Source organism: Centrocercus urophasianus, unplaced genomic scaffold (assembly GCF_019232065.1).
Source record: "Centrocercus urophasianus isolate 14NV4802_14NV808 unplaced genomic scaffold, USGS_Curo_1.0 seq_12, whole genome shotgun sequence".
Classification (NCBI taxonomy): domain Eukaryota; kingdom Metazoa; phylum Chordata; class Aves; order Galliformes; family Phasianidae; genus Centrocercus; species Centrocercus urophasianus.
The window spans coordinates 66,891,739-66,911,780 of NW_024884364.1; the positions used below are offsets into that span (position 1 = coordinate 66,891,739).

General features: G+C 36.7%; 1 protein-coding gene across 1 annotated transcript in view; it reads left to right on the forward strand.

The window, feature by feature from the left end:
• NALCN (sodium leak channel, non-selective) overlaps nucleotides 1-20,042 on the forward strand; it is a 215,303-nt gene that overhangs the window by 154,734 nt on the left and 40,527 nt on the right. The window contains exons 16-17 of the mRNA XM_042810179.1: nucleotides 9,611-9,747; nucleotides 11,002-11,143. Coding sequence (XP_042666113.1) covers nucleotides 9,611-9,747; nucleotides 11,002-11,143 — 279 coding nt within the window. The remainder of the gene's footprint in view (nucleotides 1-9,610; nucleotides 9,748-11,001; nucleotides 11,144-20,042) is intronic.

The window sequence follows — 20,042 nt, forward strand, 5'->3', positions numbered from 1 at the left end:
GCATTTAGTCAGGACTTGAAGGTTTCTGAAGTAAATTGCATCAGCCTCACACAGGTTTGCCTCTGCATGTGCGTTGGTTGAACTGATTTTATATGTAAATTTGTATACTGAAGAAATACTTTAAAATGGCAATAAATTAAAACTCTGGCCACCTGTGTTCAAACAATAAAACCACAAATAAGAAGCATCTCATACGTGCAAAGACAAAGTCTTCTGTGTTTAAAAGTATATACTGAATTTTTGCCTTTATTTATAGAAATTATTTTTTTTTCCCCAGCTTTAGTTGCAGTTTCTCAGTGTTAAGAATATTTTATTGCAGAACTTGGTTGACTATGTACGTCTCAAATTTAAGTTACATAAATGACCTTCTTACGGCATCTGACAGAGTGTAGTAATATTTTGAATTTAACTACAGAATATCAAGAGATGGCGGATGCAGACTTACAACAGTGAAACTCAAGGCAACTGAAGAATTGTCTTGGAGCAGTTAACTATCACCACATAACAGAATCACAGATAAGTGCAGGTTAGAAGGGACTTCTGGAATACATCAAGTTGGATATGCCATGTGGCCACACCACTTTAGTGGTGATCTACCCCCATAAATCAGCCTATTCAAATCATATGCTTTTGCATATATGGATGAAATTCTACTCTTCCTATACTTTGATATTAAGAGGGCCTAAATCAAGCTTACATTTTTTTGTCAGACTGTGAGCAGAGACAGGCACACTCACTGCGGATTGTTCCTTTTATGACCTTACTACCTTTCTGCATGTTTTTATGGTTTTCACCATCTGTACCCTGATAGGAGGTCGAGATTTTCACATCCTTGGACAATCAGTCTGATTCTCTTCAGTTCTTTTTTAACTAAATGTTAGCTACCTGTGGTGAGAACCTTGGAAAATCTGACTATAATTGTAATTTCTCAGACTGGCCCTATTTTTCTGTGAATCCAGTATGGCAGATGAATTTTTGTGTTTTGACTACAGGTTGGTAAGTTACAAAGCTACAGCCACAAATCTTCCTTTGTACAGAGTCTGGAATGGGTGAGCAAACTTAAAGTCTCTGAATTTTCCTGCAGTGTGACTTCCTTTGCTTCCCAGACAGAAGTTTTAATTAGCTTTGGCATACGTCTTGAAAGGTTTACGCATTGTGTCTAGTCAATATTGAATGACTATGTTTGTACAAGAGCAGAATAAATGCATCTTCTGCATTTGTTTATTTGAAAATATTTTAGCTGCTTATTGTTCATCAGACATAGAAGTCATAACAAATAATGGTGCCTAGTTTTAGTGAAGTCTCAAGCAGTTTTCTCTGATGAAATGGAGTATGTCATGCACTTTTTTATATAAAAGAATATTCTTCTGTGACTCAGTAACCTTTGTATGGAAACTAAAAAAGCTATTCCAGGAGAAAAATGATTAATTTGAAAGTGGCAAAGCATCATCTAAATGTGAAAAAATTTACTAAAAGAACAATGTATTGTTTCATTTCCTTTATCTTTTTTTAAACTATCAATCCCAAAATGTATGCATCTCTGAATTGTTTTAAAATAGGGGCTAGATTTACCCCCTCAGATTGGACATAAGGTAATCAGATTGGACATAAGGTAAAAAGTTTATTACAGTGGGTGGTGAGGCACAGGAACAGGTGGTGGTGAATGCCCCATCTTTGGAGACATTCAAGGTCAGGGTGTTTGAGGCCCTTGTCAGTCTGATCTAGCTGTGGTGTCCCTGTTCACTGCAGGGGAGCTGCATTAGATGACCTTTATAAGTCCCTCCAACTCAGAAACTTCTATGATTCCATGATAAACTAATTTTTAGGTTGTCTAAGCTAGAGATTCTTCTCTAAGCTGGTTATTCAATCTAGCTATATGAAGAGAGAGAGCTGTTTAGAATCTGGTCTCTGTCCTTAAAGGATACTGGCTGACACAGCATGACTTTTCCATGCAGCAAGGGAATTATTTTCCCTTTCTGAAACTGCCTACCACTTAAACAGGAAGTCTTCTGACCAGCTACTGAGAATATTCCCAGCGATGATAAACCCCAAACTGTGCTCAGAACTGTGCTCATCAAGGGGAGTGATAGCTTGTCAGGCCAGAACTTTGCCAGCAGCCTTACTAACAGTGTAATAATATGGATAATCTATTTCCATTTCATGAATTCATACTCCAGTGTATCACTAGTGTACTACTGGTGTAGCCTGACAGTTTCTCCACATTTGGAGAAGGTTCCTCAATGTGCTATTCCATCTTAGTATAAATGAGCTACAGGACCTGAAGTTACCTCTTCCTGTTAAGTGTAGGAAATGCCTAGAGGATTAAACAACATATTTCACCTTTGGACAAGTAAAATTAACTGAGGTGAATGCATCATAGGCGTTTGGCCTATGTGTGAGGCATCATACAAGTGACTCAGAGAATATACTAGATGTAAAATCTTAGTTTAGTCAGTGGAAAAAGATAAACATGTCTGAAAGATGCAGCAAGCCAATGACCTGCATTGTACAGAACCTCTGATTTGTGGGTTTTTTTCTGTTTTTTTTTTTTTTAAATAAGTTTTTGTCACTAGAGGATGGGAAAAAATTGAGCGTATGGTTGATGTGTACAGAGTATGGAGTAATTGCTCTAAAAAATTCATTTTATTTATCTCAGTCAAAGGGAAACTCTCTGAGACACAGGATTCCTCTCCTCCATTAAATAAATGGACTAAATCTTAGCCAAGTTTTGCTAGAGGAGTTTTGTGTCATTTGAATTGCAAACACATCTTTTCAGCAGGATTTGTTCATGAAGAACTGATAGGAGCTACAATTTCTGGAAGGAAGTTCTTAAGAAAACACATTGTGAAATTTTACTCAATATCTTATTAATTTGTGAGACTTCATGCAAAATTGAGAAAGAAGTTATTTAAATGAACAATTGGAAAGCAGCAATCACAGCATCAAATCGTATTATGCACAGCATGTAAGTCCTGTGACACAGAAAAGCTGTTTATAAAAAAAAAAATCTTATACATATGAGAAATAAATGCGTTATCTTGTTCTTCCATCTGCCAGGAACTTTCTTAGCTTATTTTAACCTTTGATTATCAACAGTGAAGTCTCTGCTGTGAATGCTAGCACTGCTATAATCCTTTTTTTTTTTTTTTTTTTTTTTTTTTGTAAATTTAATTTAAAAATACCCACAGCACCACAGAATGTAGTTAAAATCAATTTTAGTTCTGTTTTACAGCTGCTAGATGGAAGTATTTCTTACTGCCTGCAAAGTCCCATTTGTTTAGGTGAGTCCAAAGGGCACAGTTTGTGGTTGGTACATCTAGACTCTCAACTGAAAGATGACTGGAAAGGAGCCTTCAGCTCTGAGCCCTTGTCTGAGCAAACTGCGTAACTGTTAGCTCCTAGCTGGCTCTGTCCTGGATGTCCACCTGGGCTTTCTCCCATACAATATTTTAGTGAAGTTGCGGGAATATTTTACCTGAGGGAGTGCTTTCAGACAAAGCCTGGACAAGGCTTCATCAGGTTTGTCACCTCTAAGCCAGACAATTCTGTTGCACTTTTCCAGCAAGCCTCACAACTTTCAGACAAACTCATGTGCTCAAAGTAGGCAGTATGCAACCCAAATTTCTTTCCACAGGAGTGTTACTTGGGTGAATTGGGTACAAAAAGGTACCCAATTTTATTTCAGATGCTTTGACAAATTGGAAAATCCAAAGAGAAATAACTACTGTAATTGTGTCTCAGGGCCCAAAGGAAACAGAAGCCTAATACTGTGAAGTATGGTTGAAGTCAGCCAGTATGAATTTAGGCAAGGGTTATACCCTTGGCAGCCTTTTATTTAGCACTGTAGACATACTTGATAACATATCCACAACATAAATAATGTATTTTTTTCTCTATTGAAAGTGTTTCTTTTACCCAAATTCAACCTACTGCATTTTGTCAACATTCTTTAGTTTTCGGATTTTTTTTTTTAACCATGCTTTTGAACAGTTTGTTCAAATAAAATTGATCTTCATTTTCATTTTTAATGGAGTTACAGGTGTAAATTGTAGTAACCGAGCGGCTGCTTTATCTTAAATTTTAATCCAATACAGGTACAAATATGTTGACATATGTTTATTAATGATTGTTTATGAAGGTGGATAGTGATAGGACAAGGGGGAATGGTTTTAAACTGTGATAAGGGAAGTTTAGGTTAGATATTAGGAGGAAGTTTTTCACACAGAGGGTGGTGACACACTGGAACAGGTTGCCCAAGGAGATTGTGGATGCCCCATCCCTGGAGGCATTCAAGGCCAGGCTGATGGTTGGCAACCCTGCACATAGCAGGGGGGTTGATACTAGATGACCATTGTGGTCCTTTTCAACTCAGGCCCTTCTATGATTCTATGATTTATGTAAAGCTGAATGAATTATGGCTATGAAAGTTTTCCCGTATGCGTCTTTTTGTGCAGCTCTCATTCATGTCCAAAAATTTACCAGATCCATGTCTTCAGACTAGTGATAAAAAGGGCATTTCTTACTTTAGTGAGCACTATTTTTATTTCATACTTTAGTGAATACTGTTGGTGATTGGTGGATGGTTGGACTGGATGATCTTGAAGGTCTTTTCAAACCTTAGTGATTCTGTGATTCTGTGAAAACAAAAACACTTATTTAGCCTTTCTGATTTTGTTTAATTTAAATTTAATTTACTGTTAATTGGACTTTGTTCAAAGTTGCTATTGGCAAATCAGAGATCATGGCAAGCATGATAATTTGGATAAGAAAAAAAGATCTGGACTACTGCTGAATAAGTGCTCGTATCAGTTTGCAGTGTCATCTATCTGTATCATGCTCAAAGCATGGTATGCATGCAGGGCCATGTAGTGCACCCTGTCAAGATGGTAGCACAGTTATGATATCATCACTTTGTTCTTCAAATACAAGCCCTAAGGGAGATTTCCAGTGAAAAAAATGTTAGTATATAGCAGCACACTGTAATGTACCAGACAATATTAATTTAAAACTGTCCTGCAGTGAGACCCCCTGAACTTTCTCCAGTGGTTTGAACTTTGCACCATTACTCACCATGAAATTACTCTGGGCAGCTGGCCATTTCCTAAATAAACTGTATGTACATTGGTAGTACAAGATTTTAATTTTGGACATGATTGATCTCAACTTGTTATGAAAACTGTCAACTCAAATGTAAGAGTTTGAGCAATTACACTGAACATTACATTTTTCATAATCATTTAATTTCATTGAAATATTTACACAGCATTTCAGTGAATTTCACAGACTGCAGGAAAAGTGAATCTTTCATTCTTTACAAATTGCACGTTGCTAGCTCTTCTTTCAATCATAATTAAATGAACAGAGAGTAACAACAACAACAAAAATGTTAGGAAGGATAGGTCTCATCCCCTGGGATATGATTAACTCTGTTTTTCCTCTGGCATGTTCTCACCAATGTGTCAATGTCCTAGAAACTCAATGACTGTGTTAAATTTGAGCTTTCAGTTTGCTTTGCCAAGAACATTACTTTCAAGGATGTTTCTGTCTTTAAATGCAAATTGGTGATATGAACAGATACCTCAGTTAGCTCTTTGAACTGTTCAAGTCATTGTGCTCACATTACCTGACCCCAGAGCTCTTCTATGGCCTAAGCTGTTAGCTCCTGTCTTATCAGGGAAGTCACAATACATGCTTGAGAAGAATTGTTACTTTCGCCCTAATGACACTGTCTGTGATTAAGATCTGTGAGATGATAGTACTACAATGTTTTCAGATAGAAAAGACTGAGATCCACCATTTAATTTTTTATTGATTTCTTCAGGTTCTTCGTAGCAATGTGTGGCTGAAGTACTCAAATATAGCACATATTTCAATTTTCTTAAATTTCACACTTTCATTTCTAAAACATAGATGAGAGAGCTTTTGTAGTTGGTGTAGATGGTGTGTTTGTGAATGACCTTGTTTGGCATCTCTGTTGGCCTGGCCAGGGCAGTGAGATTCTATGGGAGATGCCAGCTTCCTGCTGGGAGGACTGTTATCTCCAATAGGCCAGTGATTGCTTTGCTGGCCATCCTGATTCAAATGTCTGACCACCACCAGTGTGCATATACGTTAAGAAGCTGACCCTGCCCCTTTTTCCCAGTAGTCATTACCTGCTGTCCCTTTTATTGCCCTTGCCACTCTCTTCTTCCACTTTCACCACCATTCATACTACTGCATGTACTTAGGACAACTGCTTATGGGTTTCCTCCAAAAACAATCTGTTTTGCTTACCAATACATCTTCCTAAACTAAATCACCAAGCGGCGAGTACAGATGGTTGGGGGAACTCACTTCAAATTGTTTTGAGCCAAATGGAAGCATAGACATAATGTCATTCTGAAAAAAGACGTAAATATCACCAGTAAGTTTGCCTTTGTTACAGCTGTCCTTTGTATTTATCTGTAGCAACTGTGTGAACCAGATCTAGAGTTCTTGGTGCCATGAACTTGTATCTGAATGCACTGTTCAAGATACTATGAACCACTGGAATCCCACATTAAGATTTCCTCCCCTTTACTCTCCACCACATTTTGATAAGTTCTTCTGATCTTGGCTCAGAGTAGACAGCAGTACTGTATATATTGTGCCACTAAATTTGACCATATAAACTTAAGAACCATGAAAATAGTGGAAATAGACATAAATTCCTTCTATGGAACTGGGCTAACCAAATAGTGAGCAGTGAACTGTTCCCAGTAGGATACTTGGAGCTGGAGACCGAGAGACCAACATAGCACATCAAGCCATTTCCTTGCCAATAGTAATAATAATAATAAAATAAAAATCATAGAGAAAATGTCTTGAGTTCTGAAGTTTTATTTTGGATTTAGATGTTGCTAAAAAAAATTCTGCACCATCATCACTACATTTCAGCTTCATTTTTTATCTTTAAAAATGTGTTGCGTGTTAAAGAGGGTTCAAATGTGAAGGATTTAAGCAGCAATATAAAATGGGATGTATGTCATGCAGAGCAACAATTACACCCTAAATGTGTAGAGAAGAACTCAGGGAAGCTATATTCTTCACGGTCCCCAATATGTAATATTATCACAGCATGTGTAATTGGAGAGATTCTGTAGTAATGCTTTGACTTTAGGTTATTTTAAAATAACCTAGATAATAAGCCTATCTTGGATCATTCTCCTGGTTGGGTGGGGGTATTACTATTCCCTTGCTTGTCACTTTAGCTATGCAGTTCCCTGTTTCCAAGCTGTCTTTGATCTGTTCTGTACTGAGACTTCAGGCAGCACCGCAATCTATCATAAGCTCTCTATCTTGCGTACTCTGACTTTTGTAAATGGGAGTCCATAGCTGCAAGAGACATAATAAATCCATGCCTAAACCTACCTGTTTGTACAATGATTTATTACTAAAAGCAAACTAGCAGATACTCAAAACCCTCTTTTTCCTCTAAAACTTTCCCCTTCTCAAAGATTTTCAACACTATAATGTTGCAGAAGAGTCCTGGCAGATTATCCAATTCATTTTCCTGATACTCTGGCATTCGAAGGGTTCTGTCTTGTGTGAATGAAATGATGAGGTATTTCCCTCCAGAAATCTCTCTGAACACTAATAGATTTTCATGCAAGGATATCAATTTTTATTCTCAGCCTAAAAATTCCCTTTCTTAATTCCATCCTTGCATTCCTGTGTTTGGGGTACTCCGTTACAAATATTCTGTTTTCAGATAATCTTCCATTATTTTAAATCTCCTCCTTTTGTTTTACTATCAGTTACGGTTGTTGAAATTTTAACGTTGGCCCCCTTTAGTCTTTCACTCATTTTTTCACCTCTGCCCCACTTGTTTCTGTAACTCTTCCCTTGTTTTCGTGTCTCTCCACTGTTTTGGCTTGTCAGTGTGAGACAACGAAATGGCATTTAGAATTGAAAGCACACCCTGGAATAGGCTCCTCGTAGCAGCATAGAGCTGCAGATTTCTGAGCCATTTTTAAGACTATATCTAAACAAGAGAAATTGATTGCAAACATAGCCTTAGTCTGGTAATGTAAGTGGTGCCCAAATTGCCTTTTTGATGCTGTATTGAAGTAGAAGTTCTGGTATATCTTCTGCTCTTATTCTTGCTCTAGAATTATTTTCAGTCTTTATTATCTTCTGCCTCTACTTCTATTTCTGTCTCTCTTTTTGGTTCACTGCAGTATTTGCAGCCTTCACATTTTAAGATCAAGTGAATTTCATTAATGTCATAATTTCTTCTTCTAAAGGATCATTAAGGAAGCCATTAAATAGGACTGGACATAATACAGATTTATGCAACATTCCCCCTCTCTTCTGATTCGATACTTTACCATTCATCATTAGTCTTTGTCCGTTGCCTTTCAAACAGTTTCCAATCCACATGACAACTTGTATCCAACCGGATATGAATTGATTTCCAGTTTAAGCTGTCCTATGGCTGGAAGTGGGGATGTTGCTGATAGCATGACAGTGCAGCAGCGCAGTTCTTCTGTGTCATGCTGTGGAAGCATGCACTGCTTAAGGCAGTGCAAATGCTCCATTTGACTTCCATTCACCTTTGTAAAAATCTATAGCTGGTACCTGCCAGCAGTATTCCCTGCAGGTGTTGACTGTGCAAAACTTTTAAAATACACATGCCCACGCTCGTGTACATAAACTGGTGTGGGAAGGAGGACTGAACTTTGCAACTAAATAATATCAATCAGATGTGATTACGGAAATGGTACACAGTGCTTGAATACACAGAGGATAGAAATTAAATGTTTAATTTCCCATTTAATGCTAAATGTTAAAATGAATGTGTTTCGTAGAATCCTTCTGATTGGTATTTTGTTGTGATGACACAAATTGAGTTGCTACATGCTCAGGATTGATACACTTAGTAATCAGAATTCAGGAATCACATGTCCATATCAAATTTCTTTAATCTTATATCATTAGATGTATCCATTATCTGTCCATGTACTGTTTTTACTGTCTTTTCAGTACTTAGATGTGTGGCAGTCCATGGCACAACCATTTTTGGATGTTTACAAATTCAACATTCATCATTTGATTTGGTGCAGCTCCTTGTGAGAACTGCATTCTTTTGAGTCCTTTTTATTTCTTTTAATGCTCACATAAATACAATTTTCCTGTTATTTCCTTATTCTGAGGTCTGGATTCCTTTATAATTCCTCTCTTTACAAAACATTCTATTTTAATATTTTAGGGCTGTCAATACATACAGAAAAATGTGACTAATAAGAAAAGAACATGGATGTTTATTTCCTTCATAAAGTGTTAGGGAACTGGGAAGGAAACACAAGAATAAGCATACTGAATAGAGCACTAATATGTTTTGTATTTTAAAAGTAAAAGTGTTAGCATTCCTCCTATTTTTTTATTTTCAGCTAAAGGCATGGTATTGTTCAGTGTTTGTCAGTTTCCAGCACAAACAGACTAATATACTCCTGAGCTGGAAATGTACCCTCTGTAGTTCTTTGCTGCCATCTTCTGTTTCTTTCAGTGATTGCAATTATTCAAATTCTGAAAAACAAAGCTGCAATATCACAGAGCAACTTTTTTTTTTTTTTTTTTTTTTTTTTAATAGCTAAAGCAAAGTGAAGCAAATGCGGATACAAAGGAGAAGCTTCCCTTACGTCTACGCATCTTTGAAAAATTTCCAAACAGGCCACAAATGGTGAAAATCTCCAAGCTTCCTTCAGATTTCACTGTTCCAAAAATAAGGTATTGAAATATTTCCATTGGTAATACACTATTAGCCTGTCTGGTGTCACATGACACCAACAACACTTAACTGTTTTGCCTATGGAGTAAGCAGCTAACAGAAAATCAAAGTAAAGCAAAATTAATATTGAAGTAGAAAGGAGCTGACATTTTATTTTTACCTTAAAAATATCCTATCTCTCATTATAACATATTAATGAAAGGAACTAGATCGACTGGAACCAACACGAATAAAATATAATTGAAAAGTACACTGTTGTCATTCCACTCCCATTCCAGGTTTAGGTTCTTAGCAGACAAGCAACAGTCTAATCAGTTATTACTGACTTTATAAAGATGAGATCAACTGACAGCAAACCATGAAGAGTGGATAGCACAGATCATCAAACAGCAGTTACATTGTGATGACCTTGTCCCCTCTTTGGACGACTGCTGTTACCACTTTCCTGCAAAACTCACTTCACAGTTGGTTTCTAGACCATCAGTTAATAATGCCATTCATTCTTCTTGACAAAATCCTAAGAAGGATTACAAAAATCTTAGGGCTGCTGCCTCAAATCTGCAGCAAATCAGATCTTCGTATCTGAAGCTATTCTACTACGTGAAACTCCAGACAAAATTAGTTATGATATAGTCAACACTGAAAATTGTAACTACTACTAAGCTACCGCTAAACTTAGAAGACAGCAAGATGAATGTACATTTGTTGTAAACATGTAGTTCTGCATTTTAAACGTGGCATATGTGAGGCACAGAATTGCTGAAGTGCCTTAATACTGGCATTCTGAGCAGTTATATGAACAGATGTTGTTTGAAGTCTTGAAGAAAGAATTTCTTGCAGGAAGTATGTTTCTTTTGGGTTATATCAGCGTTTGATTTATATTGCAGCAACAACTCACAGTGTAATGAGCTCAGAAGAGCCAAAAACTGCAAAAGGCACTTTAAATATTTAGCACTTTAATTAGCAAATAAATAGTCAAAATTCTCATAATTATTTTTAAAAGGAATTAAACTGTTTTCTTTGAAGCTACATGCAAGCCATCTACTTCTTAATTCAGCTACAGATTTAATAACTAAATTTATGTTTTATCAGTTATTTTTTCTGTACTCTGTCCATTTATACATCTACAGTTTAGCATACCTTTTCCTTATTGCTCACCTTGGCACTAATGTGTTGTGACATACTATAAAGAAAACCAAATATTAACTTTTCTGGGGTCTTTAATCCATCAGTATCTTCTGTTTGTTCACAAGGGAAAGTTTCATGAAGCAGTTTATTGATCGCCAGCAACAAGACACCAGCTGTCTACTGCGAAGACTTCCTTCAGCATCATCTTCATCCTGTGACCACTCTAAAAGATCAGCAATTGAGGAAAACAAATATATTGATCAAAAGGTAATTCAAGAGTATTCAGCACTATAGGTCTTCCCTTGAGTATTGTGAAGAAAGATCTCAGATTACACAGTTTGTCAAATTACATAAAAGCAAATACAAGTGAACGCAAAATAAAAGGTTATGTTTAACTTTGATAGCCTAAAGCAGGCATCACAGCAGTTCCTCACTTGGTTTAAATTTTCCTCTCTCCTTTAGCTTAAAAACTCAGACTGTGGTACATGGTTTTGTTCAATTAATCCATCTTATGTGCCTACATTGTTTTTAGTCTTGCTGTTAATAATGAGAAGCTAGTAGAAAATTAAAAGCCTGTGAATACCACGGTGAATGTGTGATTGGCTTGCTACTTTTGAAGCATTGAAAACTCAGTCAGTGAAGCAAGGTTGATTGTAATCAGTGGAGATAAGTAAAAATCTAAGAATTATTCTAGCTACTTAGAGGACATTTACATCTATGTAGATAGGTTTAGGAGTCACTAGAAAACAGATGCTGAACGTGTGCATTTGAGACTCGTGTTAAATGCTGATAGTCTCCCAGGTGGACTGACATAGATGTTTGAATTTGAAAAATACCAGGATTGCTTGGAATGATGATGACTGTGGTGCTTCTGCATGAGTAAATGTTTGTGACTTCTGGCACCATATATAACTACAGAGTCAGAAAAGCACTCCATGTGTGTTGTGGAAGATACTGGTTTCCCAGATTTCTAGTGGCATCTACACTGATATCAGTTCTTGATCACTTGTAAAATTATATAACTAATTATTGATGTGTGTAAGTATTTTCATAACTGATAATGGGGTGCTCAAATCCTGTTTGAAGACTGACAAGAGGTTTGGAAGTACAGTTTAAGAATGACAGAGAGTCACAAGCGAGGAAAGGAAAGAGGACACGTGTTTGTGCAATGTATTTGGCTTTCGTAGTAGGAGGTTTGCAACTAGAATTCAGGGTAGCAGGCAGAAAGTAGACAATGGAAAGTAATACTCTTCTGCTAATGAATGTCAAGAGACAATTTACAAATTACTGTTAATTTTCATGCCTACTGCAATGCAAGGACTCCTTCCTGTAGAAGGATGTAGTCAATGGCATCAGTAAACCAAAGCTGAACAGGACAGCCTGAGAGGAAGGTCTGTGGTGCAGTGTTGTTCATCAAACAAAGAATGCTATGGGATAGGATCAAGCCTGTATGTACACCATCTAATCTAACAAGCACAGAAGAGTTATCAGATAAGTTAACTGATAATCCTATGGGTCAGCAGAACTATGCCAAATATTATTAAGGATGGACCTCAAACACTGTGCCAGGGAAATCAGTGATATTTATTTCATGTAATGAAGAGATGAGTGAGAGAGAGCTTAAGTATGTTCCAACCACATACATAGGTCCACAGTGTGCAGTGCAGAGCTGTGCAATGATTTAGTAGGTCTGTTTGAATTGTAGTCTTAACTTTGTCTCATTGCTGTTCACAAAAGTTAGTCCTTTCTGGTTGTGTTTTAAGATAGCTGAATAAATGGCAGAGTTTATTGAATGAGATTTTGCAATATGAAAATAGAAGAGTATGCTCTTTTCCCTTCGCTCCAAGAGCAAATATGACTGATCTGACTTTACGTTTTGAATTGAAATAAGTTTTTGCAAATTGTTTTTGGACTATTTAACCTGCTTTAAGCATGTACTTTTGGATTTTCTATGTCTCAAAGGTAGAATCAATTATGAGTAATATTTTCGACAAATGTAGCTAAACGTAAAGTATTTGCACATTCCTATTAAGAGGGAGTAAGCACCATGTAGGATTTTATGAAAGTAATTACTCTGGCTTTCTATAGTTACAGTTGCCAAGGCAACCTCACTTTTGTATGCACAAATCTTCTTAAAAATATCCTTAAAACAAGCTTGGAATGACTGGTTGTATTTAAATGTAGACCTTGCATGTATACCTTACTTTGCTTTGTAAAACAAAAGGAAACTTGACCAAACATTTTACAGGTATTAGTGCATAGCAGGATGCAGTCCCACTCCTCCAGATGACAATGTGATATCTTCAGAAACTTTTCACATCTCTTTTGCATTGTAGTTGATAGAAAAAGATAGAATGGAACCAAAACGTGGGATTCTGCTGGCAGATTTGAGTCTTTCCTTCCTTTGTGGTGCTCCTTTTTCACCTGGATTTATATAGCATTTCTGTACTGCATGCCTACTGAAGTGATAGGAAGTGTGTAATATACACACTTACTTGTAAAGCAGTTCATCAACGTTATTTTTCTTCTTTCTCCAAAAATGTGCTACTACAAATACAATATATTTTTGTGTTTGAAATCAATCTGACCCATCATTTGTCACTATTATAAAAGAAAATAATTCTGTGTTCTATTATGTAATGGATTTAGTAAGACTTTTCAGAATTATAATTGTTTACTTCCTTGGAAAACAGTTTTAAGTTGTAAGAGGGAAGAGGATTTTCATCGCACTATTTTTTTTAATATTGCTTTATCTTCTCAAAATAACTGAAAAATGTGTTTATTCATTACCATAACCATAATGAAAATCCATTTGAAATTATTTTCATCTATGCCAAATCAAAGAACAGTTTGGGAAAACAGATATCTCGATTATATCACTTTTTTCTAGTCAAGCTTAAGAATTCCAGATTTATTTCTAAATTAATATCACAAAATAAAGTAATCAAAAACTAACATAAAAAATGACTTCTGGACCATAGTGCCCTTAACCTTGTGTACACACCCTCAATGTGCGTGATTAGGTTAAGAAATTAGATGTGTGGGTAGATATGTGTGGACAGACAGTGCCAAATTCATTCTTATGCTTTGCATGCCAGCTACATCCGGACTGTTTCAATTACAGAAACTCGATAGGCACCTTAGCATGATACTTTGGTTGAGCTGTTAATGATTATCTGTAACTTCATGCACAAGACTAGGATTCTCCAGGGTTCTCTGTTCTTAACACTTCTGGAAATGAAGTTTGGCCATTCTTTGCTCTCTCTTTGAGGTCTGCTAAGCAAATTTTCTTAAACCCACTGATCTTGTCACAGAGTTCATCTAGCCTGTTCTGATGTAGTCTGCAGGCCAGAAGTTGAAGTTCTGGGTCTCTCGCTGGAGAGACCTGGGCTGTCGAGAAAGTACCACAGTAGAAAGTACCACAAAGATATCTACTGGTGGAAGAAAGAAGACTGATTAAACAAAAATTGCAAGTGTAAGAAGACAGTGCCATTTTAAATTCCTGGGAAAGGTATGCAATGAAAGGATTAAAAAAAAAAAAAAATTATAATATCACATGAACCTTGTAGTTATGGCAGAAAGGTAGCTTTACAGAGACAGAGGGAAATATGAAAACTATTCACAACACACTGGGAAATTTCTTATCTAACCAATATTTCCGTGAGTTCTTGGGCAAGAGATCAGGTTGAAATACGTGTTCACAAATGATTTTTTGGTGTGGGAAGATGAGACGAAAGGAAATTGACTGAAAATAAAGACATCTCACTGTGATGGCTCTTAGAAGTGAGCCTGAAGACTATTTGCAGCAAGATTCAGGGGGCAGAAAACAAACAAGCTATAAGATTTACAAGAAATCAGGTGTCTAATAAAATTCAGCTGTGGTAGTAGAGCATTGGCCTTGAGCTATTAACTTCAAGGCTAGAATCAAAGGAAAGAAGAAACACATCAGAGTGCTTTCTTAAGAGACATACATCTTCTAGCAAGCCATTCTAAAAATTGTTGCTGAGAGGATGTTCCCAAATTAGTTACTTATCTTTGATCACACAACACAACACATCACTCACTGTTAAATCATAATTCAAAACTGACAGGCTCACGAGATGAACTTTGAAAATGCCTTTGGCTTATTATGTAGATATACCCATGTGCATGTTTACAGCTGTGGCACAGCAGGAGTGAATTGCAAAACAAAACAAAAGGGTTTTCAATATATCCACACAATTTACTGCTCAGACTTTCACTTCTCATTTAGATGAAATAGTATAAATAAGTTGGTCTCTTTATTTCTTCATTTTTAAGATTAATTGGACAGTAGCAAAATATTTTTTTTTCTGTCTCCTTTACCATCGTGTTTCCTTTCACTTGTATGAGTTTTAGTTCTACAAACAGTGAAGTTCATAGCCATTCCATTTTTCCTTTGGGAACAAGATCCGTAATTAAGGTCTAGCTCCTGTGGAAGCTCAGCCTCCCATGCCATATGCCTCTCCCGTTGATTTCCTAGTTATAGCAGCAGCTGTATGATGGGAGGTGATAGCCAAAAAGAGAATGCTGATCTCGAAGGTAGCCACAGCTATTACCATGAAGGACTATGAATATTAAGCAGCAGACCTCATACTGGATTCTGCGTTCTTTGGGGAGTCGGCATGCAGAACAGGGCACTGAGGTGATGTGTTCATGATGACCTGTGTTACTTAGCAGGTGGGCTGCTGAGCTTTGCACCTGGTGGTTGTGGTTTTTTGCATGTGTCTGTTTGGCTTCATTCCCAGATATGATCCTGTTGTTATCTGATATCTGTTAAAGCTAGATGGGATGGGACACAAACGTCAACCCGATTATAAGCCTCATCCTGGAAGGGTCAGAGTACCTCCTTGGACATCAACTCCCCTTGGTTTATGTAGAAATCTGTTTTCAGCACCTCAGGGAATGATCATGATTTTATCTGGTTATTATTTTCCATACACATTCAACACATAAGACTGACCACAACTTTTGATGCATGTTGTTTAGCATCATGCATACTCCATTTCTGAGCTGCTGAGACATGCAATCTCTTCTTACTGTTTTTACTTAATGTGGTATTTTGTTCCAGCATGTCTTCAGGTCTGCTCTCAGCTTCTTTCATTAACTATTCTGTTTCTTGCAAAAATAACTACTTCTATTCCAAAGATATTGTGAAAGAGTTTTTCTTTGCAGAAGTTGTTTGTAATTGGAGGAGCTGAAAAACCTTTTGGTACTGAAAACAGAATGTCCTAAGATACCTTTTAGAAAATCATCAGGCACAAAGACACTCTTATAGACTGTATTCCTATTTTTAATTCGAAGAAGAGAAACTAGGATAGAATATTTATCCATGAACGGTCATTTTCTGAAGTGAATTGGCATATCTTGTCATAAACTCATGTTCAAGGTTAATCAGCCTCTTCTGAACTTTTCTTTCCATGTTCTATTGTGCAAAGCAGAACTTGTACACAAAAAGTACAATAGAATTTTGCCATGTTTCTGATTATTTTGTTAGCTATGTGATTTGAAAAAAATAACCATATCTCCTTAATTCTGAATATAACAGAAGCTAATAAATTGAAATTGCACATGAATTCCAAGCAGAAAAGGATAGTGATATGTAAACATTAAGACTATATTTTTTTCTCAGGTATTTTTTGCAAAACTTTGTGAATAAATATCATCAAAAATCAAACAAACTGTACCCTAGCCTCCTCTCTCTGAGTATCTAAGTAGATCTCTGTCCACAACGTCACTGTCCTTATATCTCTTGTTAATTAAGCCTAGACAAGTTCTTCAGTCTTACCTACTTATGTCATCTGCAGGATATTGCCAAAAGCTATTTAGATAGAATGTTCAGAAGAGCCATTAAAACAATCTACCTGATAGAATTAGAATGGCTTGTGAATCCATTATTTCTTGATTATTACAGCTTGATTTTCAAAGGAGATTATTTTTGTTCATGTCTGTTCTTACTGAGATCTTTCTAATGAAGTTAATATATGGAAACACCATGACGCATTTCAGGTTTTCTGAAAATTAATTAGGATACTTTGTCTACTTTGCATCTCTAAAGAGATTTGGGTTGTTGGCTTTTTTTTCAGTTTAAGCAGATAAATAACAATGCTTGTATCTAAATAATAACATAAAATAATAATATAAAATAATGTATACATAAATATTATACATATAATATACTATAAATATAAAATAAATAATGAAATATGATAATATAATTATAATATAAATAATATATACAATAATATATAATAACTTACATGAAAAGACAAATTTGTAAACTGTATTCTCATAAAGTGTTTTCACGCTTCATCCTGTAATATTTTATTTTCTGACCATATTTCAGAGCAGAGAAGGTAGAACTGCAATAATAAGGCACTGTTCTTGTTATGGTCTGTCTCAGGCTACTGGTGATTTTAAATTGCTTTGTCACTCTTTCCTCTATATAGTGTGCTAAGAATTCTGCCCAATTCTCAGTTACATTCAGAGACAGAGGTAACTGGGAATTGCATTCTTTGCCATTTTCAATGCGCCATGGTTTGTCACTTCTATCAGTTACTATCTTTCTATTTCATCAGATTTGCATTTACAGATTGAAGGTTTGATACAAGATGCCTTAAAACACAAGGGACTGATCATACTCCTCTTGTTTCTTCAATCGACTAAAATTCAGACATGGCAAAATTGTTACAGCTCCTGTATTATGAGGCCTGCTCTGAAAATAACACCTGGAGTGGAGCCTCTTGCTCTACTGCTGTTCATCCAGCAGACTGTATCATGTCTCCATAATAGGTTGGCCAGGAGTCCATCCTTCTGGTGGCTGCTATGAGCCCCCTCTTTACAATATTTACTCAAAGTAAAGTCAAGGGACTTGAAGGGAGGGACTCTTCTTCCCTGGAGCTTCCATGTGTTTGTTTGAGATGAACTATTAGCATCTGCTTTAATTTTTGAGGGGATTTATAACTTTGCTGGTATTAGCTTTGTCCACATTTTCAGACTTTACTGAAAAAGATCCCTGGTTATGAAGGGCCATGTAGATTTTCCAGACCAATAATCAGCTAATTAGAATAGCTTGGCTTTCCAGGCAGCCAACAAGATCTACAAAAGGGATGAAGTCTATTTCAGGTCAGTGACTCTAGAGAGTTAAGGAGATTATGCCCACTTCTTCCAGACATCTGATCAAAAGAGACAATAATTGATTCCTTGTTGCACTCATCTAACGGTAGACCACTTTCATGACTGTTTTGTGAGCCTGTTTCTTATAAAGAACAGCCGTGCTGAAGGGCAGATTTTCAAAGTTGAAAGTTAGTTCTACTTTGAGTGGGGGAAATGGATCTCTAGAGGTTCCTTGCATTCTTTATGATTCTACAAGCATTAAGCAAAGTTTTCAAAAGACCTTTAGAAATTGCCCACTGATTTCCTTGTGATTTAGACATTTATCCTACATCAGTTCTCTTGAAAATTTTGTTAGGTGCCTGTCAACAATTTCCAGTTTTGTAGTTTGCTTTTCATAACTTTTTAGTTTTCTGTCACATTTGTTTTGATAGAGTCTGGTATCTGCAGGCCAAAGATGCATAAACAGGATATCTTGAAAAAATGAAAAAATAATTATGCCTGCATTTGAGAGGCTACGCAGCAAACTCTTTGGGGCCAAATATATCTTGTATTTAATGGAATGCTCAAGTCTTGAACAGATTCTGCACAAATAAACATTATTTCCTCACTGTTTCTGAAATATAACTCTAAAATATCACTTATTGCACTGTCTCCTCATATATACCCTATATATGTTTAAATAATGATATAATACTTAATCTGTTCATTCAGCAAGCCTGCATAAATCATCAATAGGCATTGAGCAAATTGCAAACTGAAACAGAAACTTTAGATTATTTTTTTCCCCTCGCTTGGAATTTCTGGCATGATTCAGAAGAGTATTCCCATACAATCTAAAAGTTGTTTATAAATTATTGCTATTTAGAGCACTACACTAAAATTCTAATGTTCGCATAACACTTAAGAGATTGCCTTCGAAAAATCTATCGTGTTTTTTTGGTTTTTTTTTTTGGTCATTATAGGCTACACTTGTCAGACATCTGTATCCCATTATTTTCTTGTGAGTTTGTCTCACCTTTTGCTGCAGAACACCCACCAATACTGGTTTGTCTCTCCTGCCAACTCTGCAACAATACAAAAATGTTATGCTATGTCATCACATACTTTAACACAATTTAACCTGTTGATAAGACAAAATTCTATGTCAAATTCAATTTGAAAACAATTGCTTTGTGCAGAGTTGTCTCGCTCCAATTTATAGGAGGGAGAGGAGGTTCTTTCATTATCTATATACCCGGCATGAGATTAAGAAGCAACGGTTCATATGTTGGTCCGACCAGTTTATTACAAATCTTAATCAGGGAAATGGGGAAGGGGAGGATGGACACTATTATGAATTAGGGTAATGGGGAAGGGAAGGAGGGCAATAGAAAAGATAGGAAAGAAGAGGCAAGGAGTCTTTGTAGGAAGCAAGAGGGACATAGTCACCACCATGGATCCAGCGTGGTTGGTAGTTCAGTCTTCGATCTTCAGTAGTGGTGGGTTGTCAGGCAGAGTTGTTCTGTTGACAATGACGACGACGACCATGGTGATGATGGCCCCTTTTCAATGGTTTCAAAGTGGTCGAGTCAGCTGTCTTTGGAGTGACAGCTCAAATCCAAAGTGGTTGAGTCAGCTCTCCTTGGAGTGGCAGCTTCTGGCTCTGGGATCTCAGCAGAAACTCCTTTGTTCCATCTTCCGGGCCTTTCCAGCAGATAAGAGGGAGCAGGGATGCCCATCTGCATCCTGTTTCTCACAGAACACGATGGTATCGTTCCCCAGTTTTCCCACACCTAGCTGGAGCTGTTTAGTCACAGGCCAGATCTTCCGCCAGTAAACACACCTGAGCACTCTCATCCGCTCTTCTATAGAGCAAGGAGCTCTGGTGGAAGGGGCTTGCAAATGTTCCCAAAGTTATATTGATTGTCACACCGTTAGCACCCATTAGTTGCCTCCTCAACAAATCATTCAGAGTCTTATCACAAGAAATACCTCAGGAAGCAAGCTTTGAGCCAAAAAACAAAGAAGGATTCTCACAAGAGCTTGCTGCAGT